Source organism: Rhineura floridana, chromosome 10 (assembly GCF_030035675.1).
Source record: "Rhineura floridana isolate rRhiFlo1 chromosome 10, rRhiFlo1.hap2, whole genome shotgun sequence".
Lineage (NCBI taxonomy): Eukaryota > Metazoa > Chordata > Lepidosauria > Squamata > Rhineuridae > Rhineura > Rhineura floridana.
Window position 1 is genome coordinate 23,610,095 of NC_084489.1, and position 17,137 is coordinate 23,627,231.

At 40.1% G+C, this 17,137-nt stretch overlaps 1 protein-coding gene across 4 annotated transcripts in view; it reads right to left on the minus strand.

Moving 5' to 3' along the window:
• Positions 1–7,470: 7,470 nt before the first annotated feature.
• LOC133365555 (collagen alpha-6(VI) chain-like) overlaps positions 7,471–17,137 on the minus strand; it is a 106,055-nt gene continuing 96,388 nt past the window's right edge. For all 4 annotated transcript variants that reach the window (XM_061587624.1, XM_061587623.1, XM_061587621.1 and 1 more), the window contains 6 exons: positions 16,230–16,723; positions 13,865–13,961; positions 13,097–13,768; positions 11,575–11,668; positions 9,811–9,937; positions 7,471–9,575 (listed from right to left, as the gene is read on the minus strand). In XM_061587624.1, the coding sequence (XP_061443608.1) occupies positions 9,561–9,575; positions 9,811–9,937; positions 11,575–11,668; positions 13,097–13,768; positions 13,865–13,961; positions 16,230–16,723 (1,499 nt within the window). In that variant the 3' untranslated portion in view covers positions 7,471–9,560. The remainder of the gene's footprint in view (positions 9,576–9,810; positions 9,938–11,574; positions 11,669–13,096; positions 13,769–13,864; positions 13,962–16,229; positions 16,724–17,137) is intronic.

Here is a 17,137-nt window from a genome sequence, read left to right on the forward strand (position 1 = left end):
CTGCTGCCACCTCTCCAAATGGCCTAAACTACAGGCCCTTTCTCTTCTATCTAGTGAGACTGACAACGTGCAAGATATTTCTATCTTCTATTTCTATGAAATACAGAAAGGAGGGTAGGGGGCAAATTCTATTTATTTTCATTGGTGTGAGTACAGAAAAGCAGCACCGGTGATCTTGTTTCTGTGCTCCTTTTCTTGCTTAAGTGAAAGCCATTGTGGTGCAGTGGTTAGAGTGTCTTGGGAGACCAGGGTTCAAATCCCCCCTCAGTTGTGAAACTCATCGGAGGACCTCACAGTGTTGTTGCGAGGGTCAAATAAGGAAGGGGAGAACCATGTATGCCACCTTGAGCCCCTTGGAGGAAAGGGGGGGAAATCAAAGTAATACATAAAGATAATAAAATGAACTGCAAGCTGCAGAGGTATTGCTGGCCCAGCAGCTGCCATTTTCCCTCTGCAATATCTCATTTGAAAGAGGCATTGTGGGGCAGGGGAAGATGGTGGCTTCTGCCCAGCTGATTGCAGCTTGTCCATGGCTTGAAATTAAGTTTAAGCATGAAAAAAGGCAGTAAGGGGAAACATGCAAAAAAGCCATTGCCAATTTCTGAGATAAGCTCTTTCACCTTCATAATAAATACAATTTCTTCTTGAAAAAAATAAAATATCAGAACTCCTGCCCCCTCGCTTTTGCAGCTAGCAAATTGAGGCATACAAATATTGGGGGCAGGGTAAGAATGGGGGAGAAATTAGACTCAGTTTGCATTTAAAGGTGAACCTACCTTATTCACACTTTCTGAACCAATCTAAGAAAACAGCCATCCTTTGAAATTCACATTTCTCTGATTTTTGCAATGCAGTTCTCCAGCCATGTCATGTATACAAAAATGGATATGCTACAGTAAAGTTTGCAGGAAAATGAATATATTAGTGAAAATAATATACAAAAACGCATTACATTAGGAAACATTTCTTTGCAAAAATATACACAGCAGGCAAAATTGCATACAATTTTCTCTGCATACATTTCTCCTAATCATACTAAAATCTGATGAATTTTCATGAGATTTTTTTAAAAAAAACTTGTGGAGAACTAAATTTAAGATCTGAAAAATAAGAAACAGCAAAACCAAAATTGACAGATTTGCTTTTCTTAGTGTATGCCGGGAAGACATTTTCCACTCAGAGACAGACAGACTGACACCATTTGTCCAATGATGAATACAGTTTTCTTTTTAACCTTGATTATGGTACTATCTTCCAATCATCTGAAAAAGACTGAAAACAAGTTCTTTCAGAATTTTCAAGATGCTCCTTAAAGCTTATTTCCAATTACGATAGCACCATAAGGTCCCTTCACAGCACAGATATATTTATGAAGCTAGGTGTAACAGAGACTAATCTATGTTCTTTAAACTGGGATCTGTTGCAGTCATGCAGAATGGTGGGGCAGCAGAAGGGGGGTTGAGTATAATTTTGTTCTGTATGTATGTATCCATGGTTGCTTCCAGATGACCTGTTTATTGAGCATTCATTTTGATTTCTTTGCAGGGAGATTTGATGACATTGTATCGAGCAAATGTTGTCCCACACTTTCCAGTGCATTTGCCCATCCCTTATCCCCAAAAGTCCAAACTTTTGAGAAAGCGTGTTTGTTACTCAAGATCTCCCAGAAAACTATAATTGCACAACCTGCACTTGTCAGTATGTGAATGAATCCCACTACAAAATAGTGACAGTCTGAAAGTGCCCCAAATGCAAATCAATCTCATGACACATAGTGTTTCAAAACCTTTGAGGTTTACTGAAGAAAAAGTGTCTGAGGGAAGAAGAGGGATGATGAACCCTTCCTCACAATTGCATCCCACTTGTTTTTAAAATTGCCCCTCAATCTGATCTCCCATGTTTTCTGCATGATTATCAGATCTAGGTTTACTTATATGCATTTGTTGTTCTCCTGCTTATTTTGGCCCTAGGAGTCTACACCAACACATATTGTTCAGAGTGAGTCTGTGTATTTCATTGCATGTTCATCATGAAGAACTTATAGTGCCCTGCCATCTACAAGGCCTGTATACATAGCAAAGTAAATGTGCAGTTGCTTCAGACATGATAGCATACATCACAGGCAGAATTTGGTAACAAGAAGCAGTCATTACAGACAAGAACTGACTGGTTAATCAGTTACAGTTTTGTATCATCGTTCACCCACAGTGCTGCTTCTCTCAGGTTATTACCTAAAAAGATCTATTCATACATGACTTTTGCAGCCTGAGAGTCACTTTCTGTGTGGTTGAGGCCCACATCACATTAATAGTGCCTTTATACAATAACCATGTGATCATCAGGTTGCATGTGGTTTCTGTATACAGATAGTATAGTGTGGCATGGAAATCTGACCACATAAAAAGGATGTAATTACATACTGAAGGATGTTTCTCAGAGGATGTGGGATTGGGAGCAGGGTTCTAATAAAAGTTTTAGGTGAGCAGATTAAGGTGGCATTTGGGGCAAAAGACTGTGAAGTCCACGGCAAAGAGCTTTTTGTGAATCCCTTTGAAATTATTCTGCTTTGTTTAGCTTTGTTTAACTTCAGAATATATAATATGTTTTCTTTAGTTTATTTAAGAGATTGATATCCAGATCCCAGGGAATGCAGTAATTATCAAACTATTGCCTTAATATCCCATGCAAGTAAAGTAATGATCAAGATTCTACAACAAAGGCTCTTACCATTTTTGGAGTGAGAAATGCCAGACATCCAAGCTGGATTTAGAAAGGGAAGAGGCACCAGAGATCATATCCTTGAACTCCAATAATGCTTCATCATTGCCTGGATGGAGGGTAGAGATGGATGTTGTGTGTAGAAATTAGTATACTGTACAAAAAGATAAAATTCTCATTCATTGCCCTGCCCACTTTTGCCTCTGGCCCTGCCCACCACTGGCATCTGGACCCTGAGAGGTTGCCCAGAAGGGAATGTGATCCTCAGGCTGTAAAAAGTATCCTGCCCCTGGGAAGAGGGATTTTGATCCTGTGCTTTGGTTCTGCTGTTAATTTTGTGGGTGCATTGAAGTGAGGGTTCCCCCTGTTTTTAGATTTGTTGACTGATTTGACATTTCCCCGAACTTAAAACACTACCCTGCTTAGTGAGTCTTTTTTGCACATTTCAGATGACGTTCAATCATCACACTGGTCTGGGGAAATGTTTTTAAACCACTACTCGGGCAAGTTGTCTTTGGTGTGCTGTTCTTTTCTATTCTGTGCTCCATATTTTTGTAACGAGGGACTTGTACACGTATTACTTATTTACTCCTTTCTCCCAATCCATTCCCCTTTTGTGCCATGTCTTCAGATTGTAAACCAAGGACTGTTGGCCACTCTGGTAGCCTTTTTTGGCTGAAAAGTGGGATAATATTATTTAAATAAATAATAAACATAGTGTGATCACTAGCCAGCCAGCATTAAATACATCTTTTTATTTATAACTGTGCAAATATATTCAGGTAATAACTGAGTTGAGGAATAATTTTGAATTATGGTCTGTTTATTTTCTAGCTCTAATCTACAGCACCTCACCAGCAACAGGTGACACAACAGACAAAAGGAGAGTCCTAGAATGTGTTTACTCTTTATATGTTTCAAACATTTACAGTTTCTCTATTTTATCTCATTGAATACAGCCATATAGCAAAATAAAGTGGTAGAAAAAGACTTATAGGGTTCTCTAACTCAGCACCAAATCTTGTTCCTGCAAGAAACATGGATTACTGAAACAGAAAGTTTTGAGTTGCCTGGTTAAAATGCTTTTAAATCCACAAAAAATGGCATGGCTCAGGGTGGGCTTGATCACCTTAGTCTCTAATGAACTGAGAGTTAGTGTCCAACTTTTGAATTCTCCCATTTATTCTTCCCTACAGGTTTTTAAGTTTTCCTGGCCCCCGGTTTAGTGCTTTTCTGTATAAATGTTGATACTTACCCACCCCCAGATTCTGAGAACCGGGGAAAAGATATGTGGGAAAATTTGTGTTCTGTGACATATATGCTATGACTATAGATCCCATATAATAATTGCTGGTGGTTTTAATGGCAGAATAAGACAAGATGACTTTTTATCTGTAAAAAATTTGGTCTCCAAATTGAGGATTTGCTTTCCCAGTCTCAAAGAATTTCACAGAATCCCATCATTAATATAGCCAGACTCCTCTATTTAAGTTGCTAATTAACTTTAAATTGATTACTTCTAATGGAAGGAGAACCCAAAGGCCGTTATACTTTTATGTCTGCCCAAGGGGAAAGTGTTATTGACTATATGCTCCTTTTCCATGTTGCAGTTTCAATATTTGACCACCTTATGGAGATTAATAGGTGGTTCATAAATTGGAAAGTAATCATTTCCCCATTAGACTTCTTTATTGTTGTCCAGATAAGACTGAGGGATAATTTAGTATGATAAAGCTAACTATACCATCCAAGGTTCTAGGCGAATCCATTGGTCTGATACCATTGAAAACAGCAACTTATTTCAAGACCACAACTTAGCCCAACTCAGAGGTGATATCTGATCATATGCTCTAGATACTTTTGCTGGCATTTTGAAGGCATTCAAACCAATTTTTCTGCAGTCTAATCCTTCTCAGTTAGTTAAACACGTTAGTGGTGGATGGTTTGACCTTGAATGCAGGAGAACAAGTGCTCTCTTAAAAAAAAAATCAGAAAGTTTAGAAGAGAAGAGTCTTCACCGGCACTGCAAAAACTAATAGTAGACTATAGAAATACTTGCCTTTTTTGTGTGGTCCTGTCTCTTTTTTCTGCTCTTTTAGCTGTGACAACAATTTTGTGCTATGCCATGCCCCTATGACAGCCATTTTGTGACTGGTGCTCATAGCACATTCCAGATATGTTCACAGGCCCCAAAAGATTGGCCATCACTCTTTTAGAAGAGAAAGGTACATCAGTTGGCTCAAATGGCCACTCTACAATTGCTGTCCCATTCTCAGGTGTCAAATTTGAAATGACCATGATCATGGGTATCTAGGGGATGGTTCTTGGTATCTTGGGGGGGTGCTTACTGGTAGGGTGTGGGCAAGAGCAGCCTTTTCTTCTTCAACAATATTGTTTTGCTGTGGCAGCAGCACTCCTATGTGCATTCCCACCCCCTCAAATACACCATTGGAATGACACCATGTGTTGTTCCAGTGGCATTTGGCGGAAAGGTGGTTCCCCCTCTGGCCAATGGCAGCTGTCATTTTCCTAACAGTCCTTTTGGGACAATGGCATATCATGAGGTGAGGAAACATTGAGGCCCACTGGGCTGCTAATTGTTGCAACTCCATTACCACTTGTGGCAACAGAGCAATTAAGGAAGAAGCGGCGTAAGCTGCCACTATTCCTGTTTTTCTGAGAAGCCCTGCCATCCATGAAAACGCTTAGAGTTTCTTTCTGTTCCCCCTGAATTCTTTTTCTTTTTTGTATTTCACCATCTCCCTTTTCAGCTCAACTCTAAAAGGATCACCTCCCCCACACAACCACCAAGGTCTCCATTCCTGTCCCCATCCCTGTCTTAGTGGCTCAGGTGTGTGGAACATGCCTTTCTCCTTGATCTCTCATAGTAGCTTTCAATACTATTGATCATGGTGTCTTTCTGGAGCAGCTGTCTGAGTTGGGAGTGGACAGCATGGCTTTGTGGTGGTTACATTCTTACTCAGATGGCCAGCTCCAGAAGGTGGGGCTTGGGGATATTTTTGGCCTCATGGAACATCCAGTATGGGGTTCCACAGTGCTCAGTCTACTCACCCATTCTATTTAACATCTACATAAAACCATTGAGTGGCTTCTGGAGTTTTAGAGTTGCACTGACATCAGCATGCTGATAACAGTCAGCTCTTGTTTGTCCTTTTCATCTCAATCAGGTGTAGCAGTGGATGTTCTGAACTGATGTCTGTACTTCAGCTGATTGGTTCTCATCCAGTTCATTACCAGTCCATGGTAATGGACTGGATGACAACCAATAAACTGAATTTTAATCCAAACAAGACAGAGATACTGTTAATAAATGGTTCTTTGGTCTGTTGTTAGAATGCAGCCAGTTTTGGCTGGTGTCACACTCCTCTGGAAGGATCAGTTTTGTCCTTGATCCATCACAGACACTGGAGGCACAGATGATCTCCCTGATGCAGGTAGCCTTCTACCAATTATAGTTTGTGGCATAGCTGTGGCTTTATTTAGATGTGGATAGTCTGGCTTCAACTCTGGTAATCTCTAGATTAGATTACTCCAATGCATTATATATTGGGCTACCTTTGAAGGTGTCTTGAAAACTGCAACTAGTGCAGAATTCAGTGGCCAGATTAGTAATGGGGACTGGGAGATCAAAATGTATAATACAAATGAATGGCTTCACTTGCTGCCAATTTGTTTTTGGGCCCAACTGCAAACATTTTGACATGTAAATCCTTACAAGATTTGGGACCCCAGTACCTCATGGCCTGCTTTTCCCCATATCAGCCTCCCCATTCCCTGAAATCATAATCAGAGGCCTTTCTCTGTGTGCCTCCTCCAAGAGAAGGGTGGTTGCAAGAGAACAGGATTTTTCAGTGGCATCCTCTGGTTTGTGGAATGCTCTTTCCAGGGAGGGTCATCTAACAACAACTTGGATGATTTTTTGGCACTAGGTGAAGACATTCCTATTCTACAAAGCATTTGAGTAAATATTGTCAAGGTCTCTGGAACTATTTTAACTCAGGGTTTGGTGATCATCTTTTGTTGTGGGGGGGGAGGGAATTCTTGTTGTTTTAGTGATGATTGCTTTTAGTTTCCTATTATTAATATGTATTAATATTTATTAATTTTCCTATTATTATTTGTTTGAATTGTGTTATTTGAAACTTTCCACTAAGTCATTTTGACTTTTTTCATAAAAAGTGACCAAGAAAGAATAAACATTAAAAAAAAACAATATTCTGCTGGTTTTTACATTTATAGTAATACTGAAATCCTTTCAAGGAAGGTATACTTCAGTAGGCACCTTCTGTTTTAACCTTTGAACATCTGCTGAAAACTTTTCTATGCCACTAAGCTTATGGAGGAAATAAGGAAAATAACTTTCTGTAACAGTTCATTGGTATCTCTGATTTTAAATTTTTACATGGTTTTTATTGTATATATGTATTATTGTTGTAAACTGCTTTGATTCTTTAAATAGCTGTATACAAATATTTTTATTAATAAAATACTGTATTCCACTAAAACCCAGTGTAAAACTCCATTTGATTAGATAACATGTAACTGCCTAAAAAACTAATGACATACTTTTATGATGTTTAAAGAATCCTAATCCCATTTACTAGAGATAAAGTGCCATTGAACTTAATGAGAATTGCTTCTGAGTAAACATGTAGCGCATTAGCAATATCAATGCAATGATCATCTTGCAATGCTTCCATAAGATTTATAAAGCTATTGTTTTAGGCAGCGTAAATTAAATAATCTAAAAGCCACGGGCTGTGCATATTTTTGAGAGAGAATGCAGCCTGTATTGGTGCATGGCTTTCTTGCGTTGATCCCAATAAATTGTAATACCAGCTTTTATATTTGTATTCAGGCTGTGTTTTATTTTTGTTTTCAAAACAAGCAAATGATGATATATTTTTCCATATAGCACCATTTGATTTTCTGATCTTTTGTTAGAAGAGATAGTAATGGTTAATATACTACACCTGACTAATAATCATTACAAAAAGACAAATGCATTCAAGATAGAAATATTACTAACTATTGGGTGTGATTCTCAGTGCAAACATGTTGTAAACATACAATGGCTGCAATCTTATGCCTGTTTTACTTAGGAATAAACTTTACTAAGCTCAATGAGAATTGCTTCTGAGTAAACACGTGTAGGATAGTTCTGTTATGCTGCAGGCCTATTCCTTCTTATCTGGAAGTAAGCCCCATTGAACAAAGTGGGACTTAACTTCTGAGTAAACATACACGGGATTGTGCAACATGATTCAGAAATAAGAATTCACTGCAAGTAGCCTTTCAAATTAAACTATCTGGAAGTACTGAAATCTAGATACCAGTGATCTAGACAGGCATCTAGACAGGCACTGGTGTGATTTGTATGGCTATTCTTATGATAACAACTGCAAAAATGGATTTTAATGGCAAAAAGAATTCTATCCAAAGGTTTTTGATGTTATTGACTTTATTCTTTGCAGATTCTGGGATTCAGGGTAAGAAGTGCTTCGAGACAGGGGCTTAATTTGCAAATGGGCCATAGAGATATCATGAACACATTGACAACAGATATTCTTTTCTTTTTTACATCTTGGATTTCTCCTGGGAAGTGTAAATCCAGATGAAATGGGGGGGAGGGAATATGGGGTGGCATTTTGATGCCATCAACATGGTGTGGATGCTGAAAAAAATAGACAACTTGCTTACATGAGGAGGACCCATTCCACAGTAAAAACCCATCTGGAAGCACCTACGGTTGCTGAATGTTCTAGCTATTGATCTGTATCTTATTATAGGACCATCACTGAAGACACAGAAGTGGTTCAGATACATACATCATGTTTTCACCCGTTTGATTCTGAAGGCAACTTTATTTGCATACATTCTTATGGCTGCTTGTGGCACCTTTAGAATTCACAAATATTGACCTATCTGGGATCAGATAAAAGAAGGCTTCCTGATGGGAGACCGGATTTAAGGGTGGTGACTCCGTTCCTTTGGTTCTTGTAAGGCATACAGAGATTGCATGTGTTTCTCCTGCCACCTCATATCCAAATTGCAGACTGCAAACAACATGAGTAGCACAGCAAAATGAGCAAAACCCCCAAGGACTAATGTTCAGCTTTGTACTATCCCTACTTCTAGTTTAGCACAAAACTGCAGAATCAGAAATATAAAAATGCATCTCTACTGCTATTTGCATAATAACGTTATATGCTATTTGCATTATAACAGTGTTCAAAAACTTTGTTAGATCATCAACAGAAAGCACAGCTATCCAAGGACATTTCAAAAATCAGTTAGGAAACAAAGGATTTTTTTTTTTAAAAAGTTATTAAAAATGACTTGGGCCTGAGCAAGCGGGAGTGAGAACACTATCTCATATATAACAAACATTTGCAAGCATGGACGTATTTCATATAGCAAACCCAATAGCATTGTTCCCAACTAGAAAATAGAGCACATCCATTTGTGCATTTATTAGCCAAAAAACTGGGAAACCTCTGGAAACAACAAAATTCTTACAGCCTTTAGCCATCTATGTTTCGTGATTTTCACTCATCCGAAGGAAATAGAAAACTAGCAGAAGGTAGATCCACAGATTAAAGTCCTCTTCTGCTGCCCATCTTGTCAGAACTATCAGTTTGCACCCTCCCAAACTGTCTTCAGTATTTTGAATTCTTGTGCTTTTTAAGTAGAGATTTGTTTTCAGTTCCTATTCAATTAAATCAATTAGCAGAGATATCAGCAACAATGGGGTGCAAAACTTCTTGACAAGACTCTGGAGAGGTTATTTTTTCAGTGCAGTTTCCAACCCGAACACTTTACTAATTTCCAAGTACCTGCAAGTGGAAGGAAAGAATGTTAGCCATATACCTTTAGGGCATGAGTCAGTCAATGCTCAGCATGTGAAACACTCCACCCATGGAGGGGGGCTGATAGAAAAGGGAAGTCAGCAGAAGGAGAATCCTATGCATGGGGCACATGGAACGACAGGGAAAGAAGTGGCAAGGATAATTGTATTTGATTTTTTTAAAGTTTCTCTGCACAACATCCCTTTATAGAAATTCTACTTACAATGATCTGCTGTCCGCTGCTGATGGCATTTTGAGGGGATACAGAATCATATGATGTGTCCCTCAGAAAAGCAGGCTCAGCATCTAGAGCCATAGCTTCACTTGACACAGTATTGTCAGCTGCAAAACTAGGTATACAACAACAAAACACAGACTGGGATTAACGTGTTTGCAGAGGTTCTAATGCAATGAAGAAGATTAGCATTAGATTAGAAATATACACTTTCCAGGTCTTCTCCATCAAACATTTTGATAGCAGCCTGTTCCTATATCCCCATGCTTTATCCATGAAGTGCACAGGATTAGGTGCTGACAGGTGCAGAATCACAGCTAGTGTTGTTGCACAAGAGCTGAAGCTTATTTCCAACCCTTGTGCCTGTAGATCAGCAATCAATTCTACTGTATTGATGCATCCTCTTGTTTCTCCTGCAGTTTTGGCAAGGAATGGCAATGCGAGAAGGAGCCATTCCAGTGAAGCTCACATCAAGATCAGCAACAGTGTGTTCCTTAGCGGGGTTTCTAGCCTCCTCATTCCAGTGAGCTCCTATGTCTTTGCAAACAGTATGACAGACAGTTGTGTAACAGGTGAAGCCAGGCTGAGCATGGGGACAAATCAAGAGGGTCAACACCTCATACTTTGCTCTTGTTCTTGTAACTTTCAAGAGCACAGACCCATTTGTGTGCCTTTCATTTCAGAACCCACTCTGTCTCTGATGCTGTTTAATACAAGCTTTTATTCTGCTGCAATTGTTGTTTCACTGTGAGTGGAGACTGCAGATAGGGACACACATCCCTGTCCTGGTTGTCACTCACCTTAACTTGCCTCAGGATGGGACTCTGAATAGGAGGCGGGCAGGGGGTTCCCTGCTACAGGGTTCAGTGTCTACAACATCTCTATCTTGAGTCCACTTGAGCTCCAGCAAAGATACTCAGGCTCTGCAAAACTTCCAGGAGGCCTGATCAAGCTACCATGATATATGAGTCTCTCAGCTGCCATGAGTACCCCGCAGGCCAGACTATAAAGCTTTAGTGGTTGCCACAAGCCACTAATGGGGCAACAAGCTCCCTTCCTGTTCTTTCCTGCAAGACTGCTGTCTGCGGTCTTGAAACTCTTGCACCTATCTCTGACTCCAACAACCGGAGTCCTGTCCAGGGTCCTGATCTTGTTCCAGCGTAAAGACCATTTTGGCAGTCCTGAGCCTGTTCCACCACCTCATTTGGGCTATCACCTCCTCATGGAGATAGGGATAGCTATGGATTGGGGCAGTACCAAGCTGATGGGGCGGGGCTTTGCTGTCACCCATGATTGGTGGGAATTGGCAGCATTTCTCTGACTGTTAGGGGCATGGCAGGCAGCTTATTCTGTGGTTTTTGTAGTGCTTGTTTTTTCTCCTCAAAGTGGGAGTACACAGGATCTTGATTAAGTTACACTAATGTTATGCTGGTGTAAACTGGCCACCAACTTGCCCAGTTAGTTTGCTGACTAACAAAGTAAATGAGAACAAATAATAAACTTTCATTTGCTAAGAATAAAATGGATTTACATGGCCACAAACTCTTAGACCATATGTGCAAAGCAAGTGAAGCCTTAGGTGAGCTAGACTTGCAATCCAAATATTCTTAGTTGAAGGCCAACATAGTATGTGCCAGCTCTCATGATAGTGTAGTTCATGGACATGAGTGGGCTGCAAAACTATAGAATTTTGGCTACACATATTTGTTCTACTGTAGCAGGTCATACAAGACTGTGCGGAAACAAACTCACGTGGTGGCTCTTTGTGGAATATACACAGGTCTCTGTGTGTTGATTATTGCACATTTTCTCCTGAGCTGTGTTTGTGGATAGCTGTTGATTTCACCTGTCGAGACAAATGGTACAATATGGGAAATGGTATCCCAAAATGGAAGCTATGATGTGAGCAAAACTGCAGTTATTTTTACCAGACAAGGTTGGGAGAACTGGTAGCCTTTTATCCTGTGCCAGAAGAAGCAGGCTTTATTGTTTCAGTGACACCTAGCGCCCCCACCTCCTCAGTCCCCACCTAGATATCAACAGTTATTTGTATTGGTTTATCTCAGTAAGCACTATCTACTTCAAATGGCAATGATTCTCCAAACTCTCGAGTACAGGTTTTTCCCACCTTTGCTTCCTGAGATCCTTAATGGAAACCTTTTAAATGGAGATGCAAGAGGATGAATCCAGGATTTTCTACATGCAGATCATGCATTTTACCACAAACCACAACATCTACCCATGATAATAGTTTACATGATTAATGCCATTGGAAACCATAATGCAACAAGCCAATTGCTGTGGAATTACCCCGTCACTTTTCCTTTGGCTCTCTTAAGATGCTCATGAAGTTGAGGCATGCAAAAGGTTCTGTGATCTATGTGTTTTGATCACAGGCTTACCAAAGTTTAGCAAGGACAATCTTGAGGCTTGCCAAACTCAAGCTAACCTGTGACCTGAATATGTGCTTAATCCTTTCCATCCCTCTTTTTCCATAGTCATCCTCCTTGTGCAAGATGGAAGGAAACCAATTCAAAGACTCCATTAAGGGCTTTAAATTGTGCTCTTATTGCTAATTAAATGGGCTCGTGTAGGGTTTCATGAATAGCATGACTGTGACTCCACTGGGACCGGTAGAAATGCTGTTAGCAAACGTTGTAAGTCAACTCTTCAGCATTATTTGGCCTAGGAATCATATTCAAACAAACTATTCATGGCACTACAACCTTAAATAATAGATGCTATCACTGTGAAAAGCTCACTTTAATCCACATATCTGAAAGCCAACTATATTTTAACATCAGACCACTCATTCACCCAATATTCAATTGCACATTTATTTCTAAGCATGTATTCCTTTTCCTGGTCCAGCCTGATGCTTCATTAAAGATTAGGAATAAATATTGGGCTGAAATGGTCTCTTGTCATCCTGAAGGATTTAGGGGTCTCCCCTGAAAAGAAAAGCTTTCAGCCATTTTTATATTGTAGATGTTTGTAGACAATCAAAAGGTATAATATCAGCATTGCATCTCATGGAAACATAAGAAGGTGCCTTATTGTCAGACTATTGGTCCACCTAGCTCATTATTGTCTACACTAACTGGCAGTGGCTCTCCAGGATTTCAGACAGGGTTCCCTCCCAGTCCTTTCTGGAGATGCTGGGGATTGAACCTGAGATCTTTGCCTTGCAATGTAGATGCTCCACCTCTCTGCTGTGTTCCTTCCCTGAGCTCTCTACAAACAAAGCAAAGGCAGCAACAGTGCAACAACATACTTTTGAGAAGGCGTAGAAATGGTTTGAGAAACTTTGCTGCATATCCAAGTTCAGCTTTGTGAATTCTGCCAAGCTGTACCATGTGATGTTCCAGCGGCATGCTTGCCAGTTCTTCAAGTTCTGTATCATCATACTCATTCCCTAATGAGAGCACAAACAGCACATAGCCTTGGCACTTGGCTCTCAGGGTCACATCCGTCAACACTTTCTTGTCCCATTGACTTGTTTTTCCAACAGAAACAACAAAGATAGCCTTGTATTTTCTCTGATTGGGTGCTTCAGAAAATATGTTATTGATTGTCCACTGCATGGCATGCCCGACAGCAACTGCTCCATTTAGCTGCTGGACAGACTCCTGGATATGCCTTTTCATTCGTCTCTTACTGCTGTAAGTCACAAAATCAAACTCAGTCCTTACAGGACTCTCCTGTATTTGATGTCTGAATTCCAATGGAGCATGGCTCACCACAGCCACCCTGTCACCTATCAAAGAGGTCTCTGGAGCAGCAGAAATGTTGAAGTTGTCAATTGCAGTGCTTAGGAAATCTTTCAGTTTCTTAAATTCAACAGGGCTTATTTTCCTTGAATTTTCCAAAATGAAGGCAGCATCCACATAGGCACGAGGAAGGGAGCTTTCAGCACGGAGGCAAGAGTTCTCTGGTCTGCATTTGTCTGCAAATTGATACATAATCATTTTAACAATACAATGTGAAAAAGAGAAATTGTGATTGGAGAGCTGGTTCTCATGTTATTTTCATGTGCTCTTACCATAGCAAAGAACACACAACTGAAGTCTTTGTAGGGCTGGAATATAATCCCTCTCTGGGCGAATATTAATAACTTGAAACAGTCTTGTGTCGTCCATCTGAAAGAATAAAATATTTGTAGGTATGTGTGTGTGTGTGTTTGTAAAAGGAAATTCTTGCCAGGAATTTGTGCTTAATTTGAGCATTTGTAAAGTCATACCTTCTTAGGCTGTTGTATACATGGACTCTCTGCCTCTTAACCCAATAAAGCCCAATAAAGTTTAACCAATAATTCACACCAAAGGCATAACAGCTGATCTCCTCAGTGACAACCCTTCCATCAGTTTTAATTGAGGTAAATCTCTCTAAAAGCTTCTAGATATTTCATTTTCTTTGAGTTTCATAAGACATTTTTATTTAGAACCAAGTCTTTAAAATCTGGATCAATAGTTTTAGTGAAGATAATCAGAGTTAATGTACAACTTGTAAAGAGAGATATTAGGGCAAGAATCCAGCCTCTGTCCAGCACACATGAAGCACACAATACCAACGTACTCTGGGTCCCAAAACACACCAAAGTCAGGTTAGAACAACCTTGTGTGTTACCCAATCCAATTGCTGAGTGTAGATCTTGTACATTGCCTCTTGTCACAGTGTACCACAATGTTCAGCAAAGCAAGAACACCCCCACCCTCTCTTGGGAATTCAGCATCTTGTGCAGAATCTCATCCTCTCTAGAATATGTGTGGGATCTACATTCACATATTCCAGAAGTTCCAACTGAAGACATAGTCTATGTGGATGGGGGCACTGCCAGTTGCCTGTCAAGAACTGTGTGGCAGCAGAGAGGGTATCCTCATGTAATTACTAGGAGAGCACAAGGTGATGCAAGAGCTCATTTAGTCCCCAACAATTAGCATAACCATGCTAATGACATCAGTCTACACTTATTGTTGGACACCCTTTTGATCGGAGTGGGGAACCTCAGTCCCAGGGCCCAAATGCAGCCATCCAGGCCTCTCTTTCTGTCGCTTTGAACTCGTTCCAGGACACACCACTCACTGGCCAATGCACACTAGGGAATGGATGGGTGAATATGTCAATTTTGATTTCTTTCAGTTTCTCATTTTTCTACTCTTAAGTTCAGCTGTCCACATTTCCACATCAATTTGACTTTTTAAAAAAAAGAAAATCCTCATGGAAAGTGATCAGCATTTTGTGCGTCAATCTCTTCTAATATACACGTTTTGTATGCCATTTCCCCTAATATACACATTTTTGTATGCCATTTTCCCTAATATACCGCATTTCTGTTAAGTTTTTTTCAGCGATATATTTACATGCACACTTTACACTAGCATGTGCATTTTTTTACACATTACTTGGCTGGAGAACAGAACTGCAAAGTTTGGAGAAATATGCATTTTGAAACTGTGTTTCAGTTTGCATCTTGTTTCAGAAAGTGCAAATGAGATGATTTTGCCCCCATCCCTTACTGGCCCTGCTTTGTACCAAAGTGTTTTTGCCAGGCTAGTATGTGTCCTTGAACTCTGATAATGCCTTTTGCCTGTCTAGGTCAAGGACAGAGAGGGGTATAAGAGTGTACATCAAAACTAGCCTACTGTACAATGGTAACATTTTCATTTGTTGCTCCACCCACTTTTGCCTCTGGCCCCACCCACTACTGGAGTGATGCCCTTGGGAAGGTTGCCCAAAAGGAAGGAAATGTGGCCCCCACCCCTGCGTTAGATCAGTCTTCCCACCCAAAACCTCAGTTTGCATCCAGGTGCTCAGTGTTCAAAAAGGCTTAGCAGTGGCAGCAGCAGTGACCTAGGTCTGTGCACAAGTGAACTACTCAGTTACACTAACGGCTGGCCAATAATTTTGGCAGTTTCTCCCTCCCCCCGCCATATTTTTTGGGGAGGGACATGGAGGCTTACTTTAAGACAGTAGAAGGTGGCCAAAAAGTGTGTGTGTTGTGTTCTTTCTTTTTAGAATCATTTCCTGCTCTCTGCAGTCTCCCTGCCGGCCTGTGCTTCCTAGAAGGCCCACAGCAGGATGTTATATCATGTTACTGAATGGTACAGGCAGCAAAGAAAGGTGCCTTAGAGACCCTGAGAATAACAAAACTTTTTTTTAAGATGTCCTTTTAAACCCCTGCCTTCTCTTGAGAAATTTCACAGAAATATTCCAGCATCTTTTGTGCAAGGGGCGGAGGTGGGAGTTTTATAAAAATAAAGGGTGGGGTTTCAGCACAATGCTAATTACAATAATAAAATACGTAAAACTTCATTGATGTTTAAACGATTATATCAGGTCTACCGAACAGTAAAGCTTTTGAGACAGTTCTTCTGAATACAAAGAAGAAAGAGAGAACAGTTTCTTACCGCAAAAGCACGATTGATGCTAGGGATATTTTTAAAAGCAATGACCGCTGGATGGATATCTAATGCACTGAACTCCAAGACTGCTGTGTTGATAGCATCTGAATTGTCAGATTGGCCATTGCTGAAAAAGACAGCAACTTTTCTCACATTAGCACTTGGAAGAGTTCGCTTGAAAACATTCCTGGCAACAAACCTCATAGACGCACCAGTGTCTCGTCTGTTTGTTGACCTCTGGTAAGAAAGCGCATTAAGCTCCTGGAGCAAATGGTTCTTGCTGTGGAAGTCTGAGAAGCGGATCAGATAGTGGGTATTGGAGCTGTAGGACACAATAGCCACTCTGGCTCCCACCGGGCAATTGCTTTCCCTGATTTTGGTATTGTTCACGATTGCTATGACAATCTCTCTCATTTGTTCAAATATCTGGGGTGTAGTATCTTGGGATACATCCAAGGCAAATACTAATTCTGTAGGATACAATGGGCATTCTGCTGTTCCTAGAATGCAAAATAAGGTCATTTGTAGCATGTTAAAAATAATTTTGAAAGAAAACAATGTAGGGATTTTGGCTTGATGATGCCCTAAATGTTTGCAGCCAAATATAAGTACTTTTAATACAATAAATAGGAATTAAAACATGCTTAATTTAGCCTGGATAATAGTAGCTAGAAATGATAACAAGTATTGCCATGTGGAACAATGCTTTAAAAGCATTGGTGTGGAGGTGGCAATGATTATTATACATTCTTATAAAGAAATATACGATGTTTTAGGCAGGGATCTAACCCAGCCCTGCCTGGAGATGCTGGGGTTTTAACTTTGGACCTTCTACATGCAAAACATGTGCTGTCACTAAGCGGTGTTCTCAATATAAATCCAACAGGGGACAAAAATATATTGATTTGTGTTTT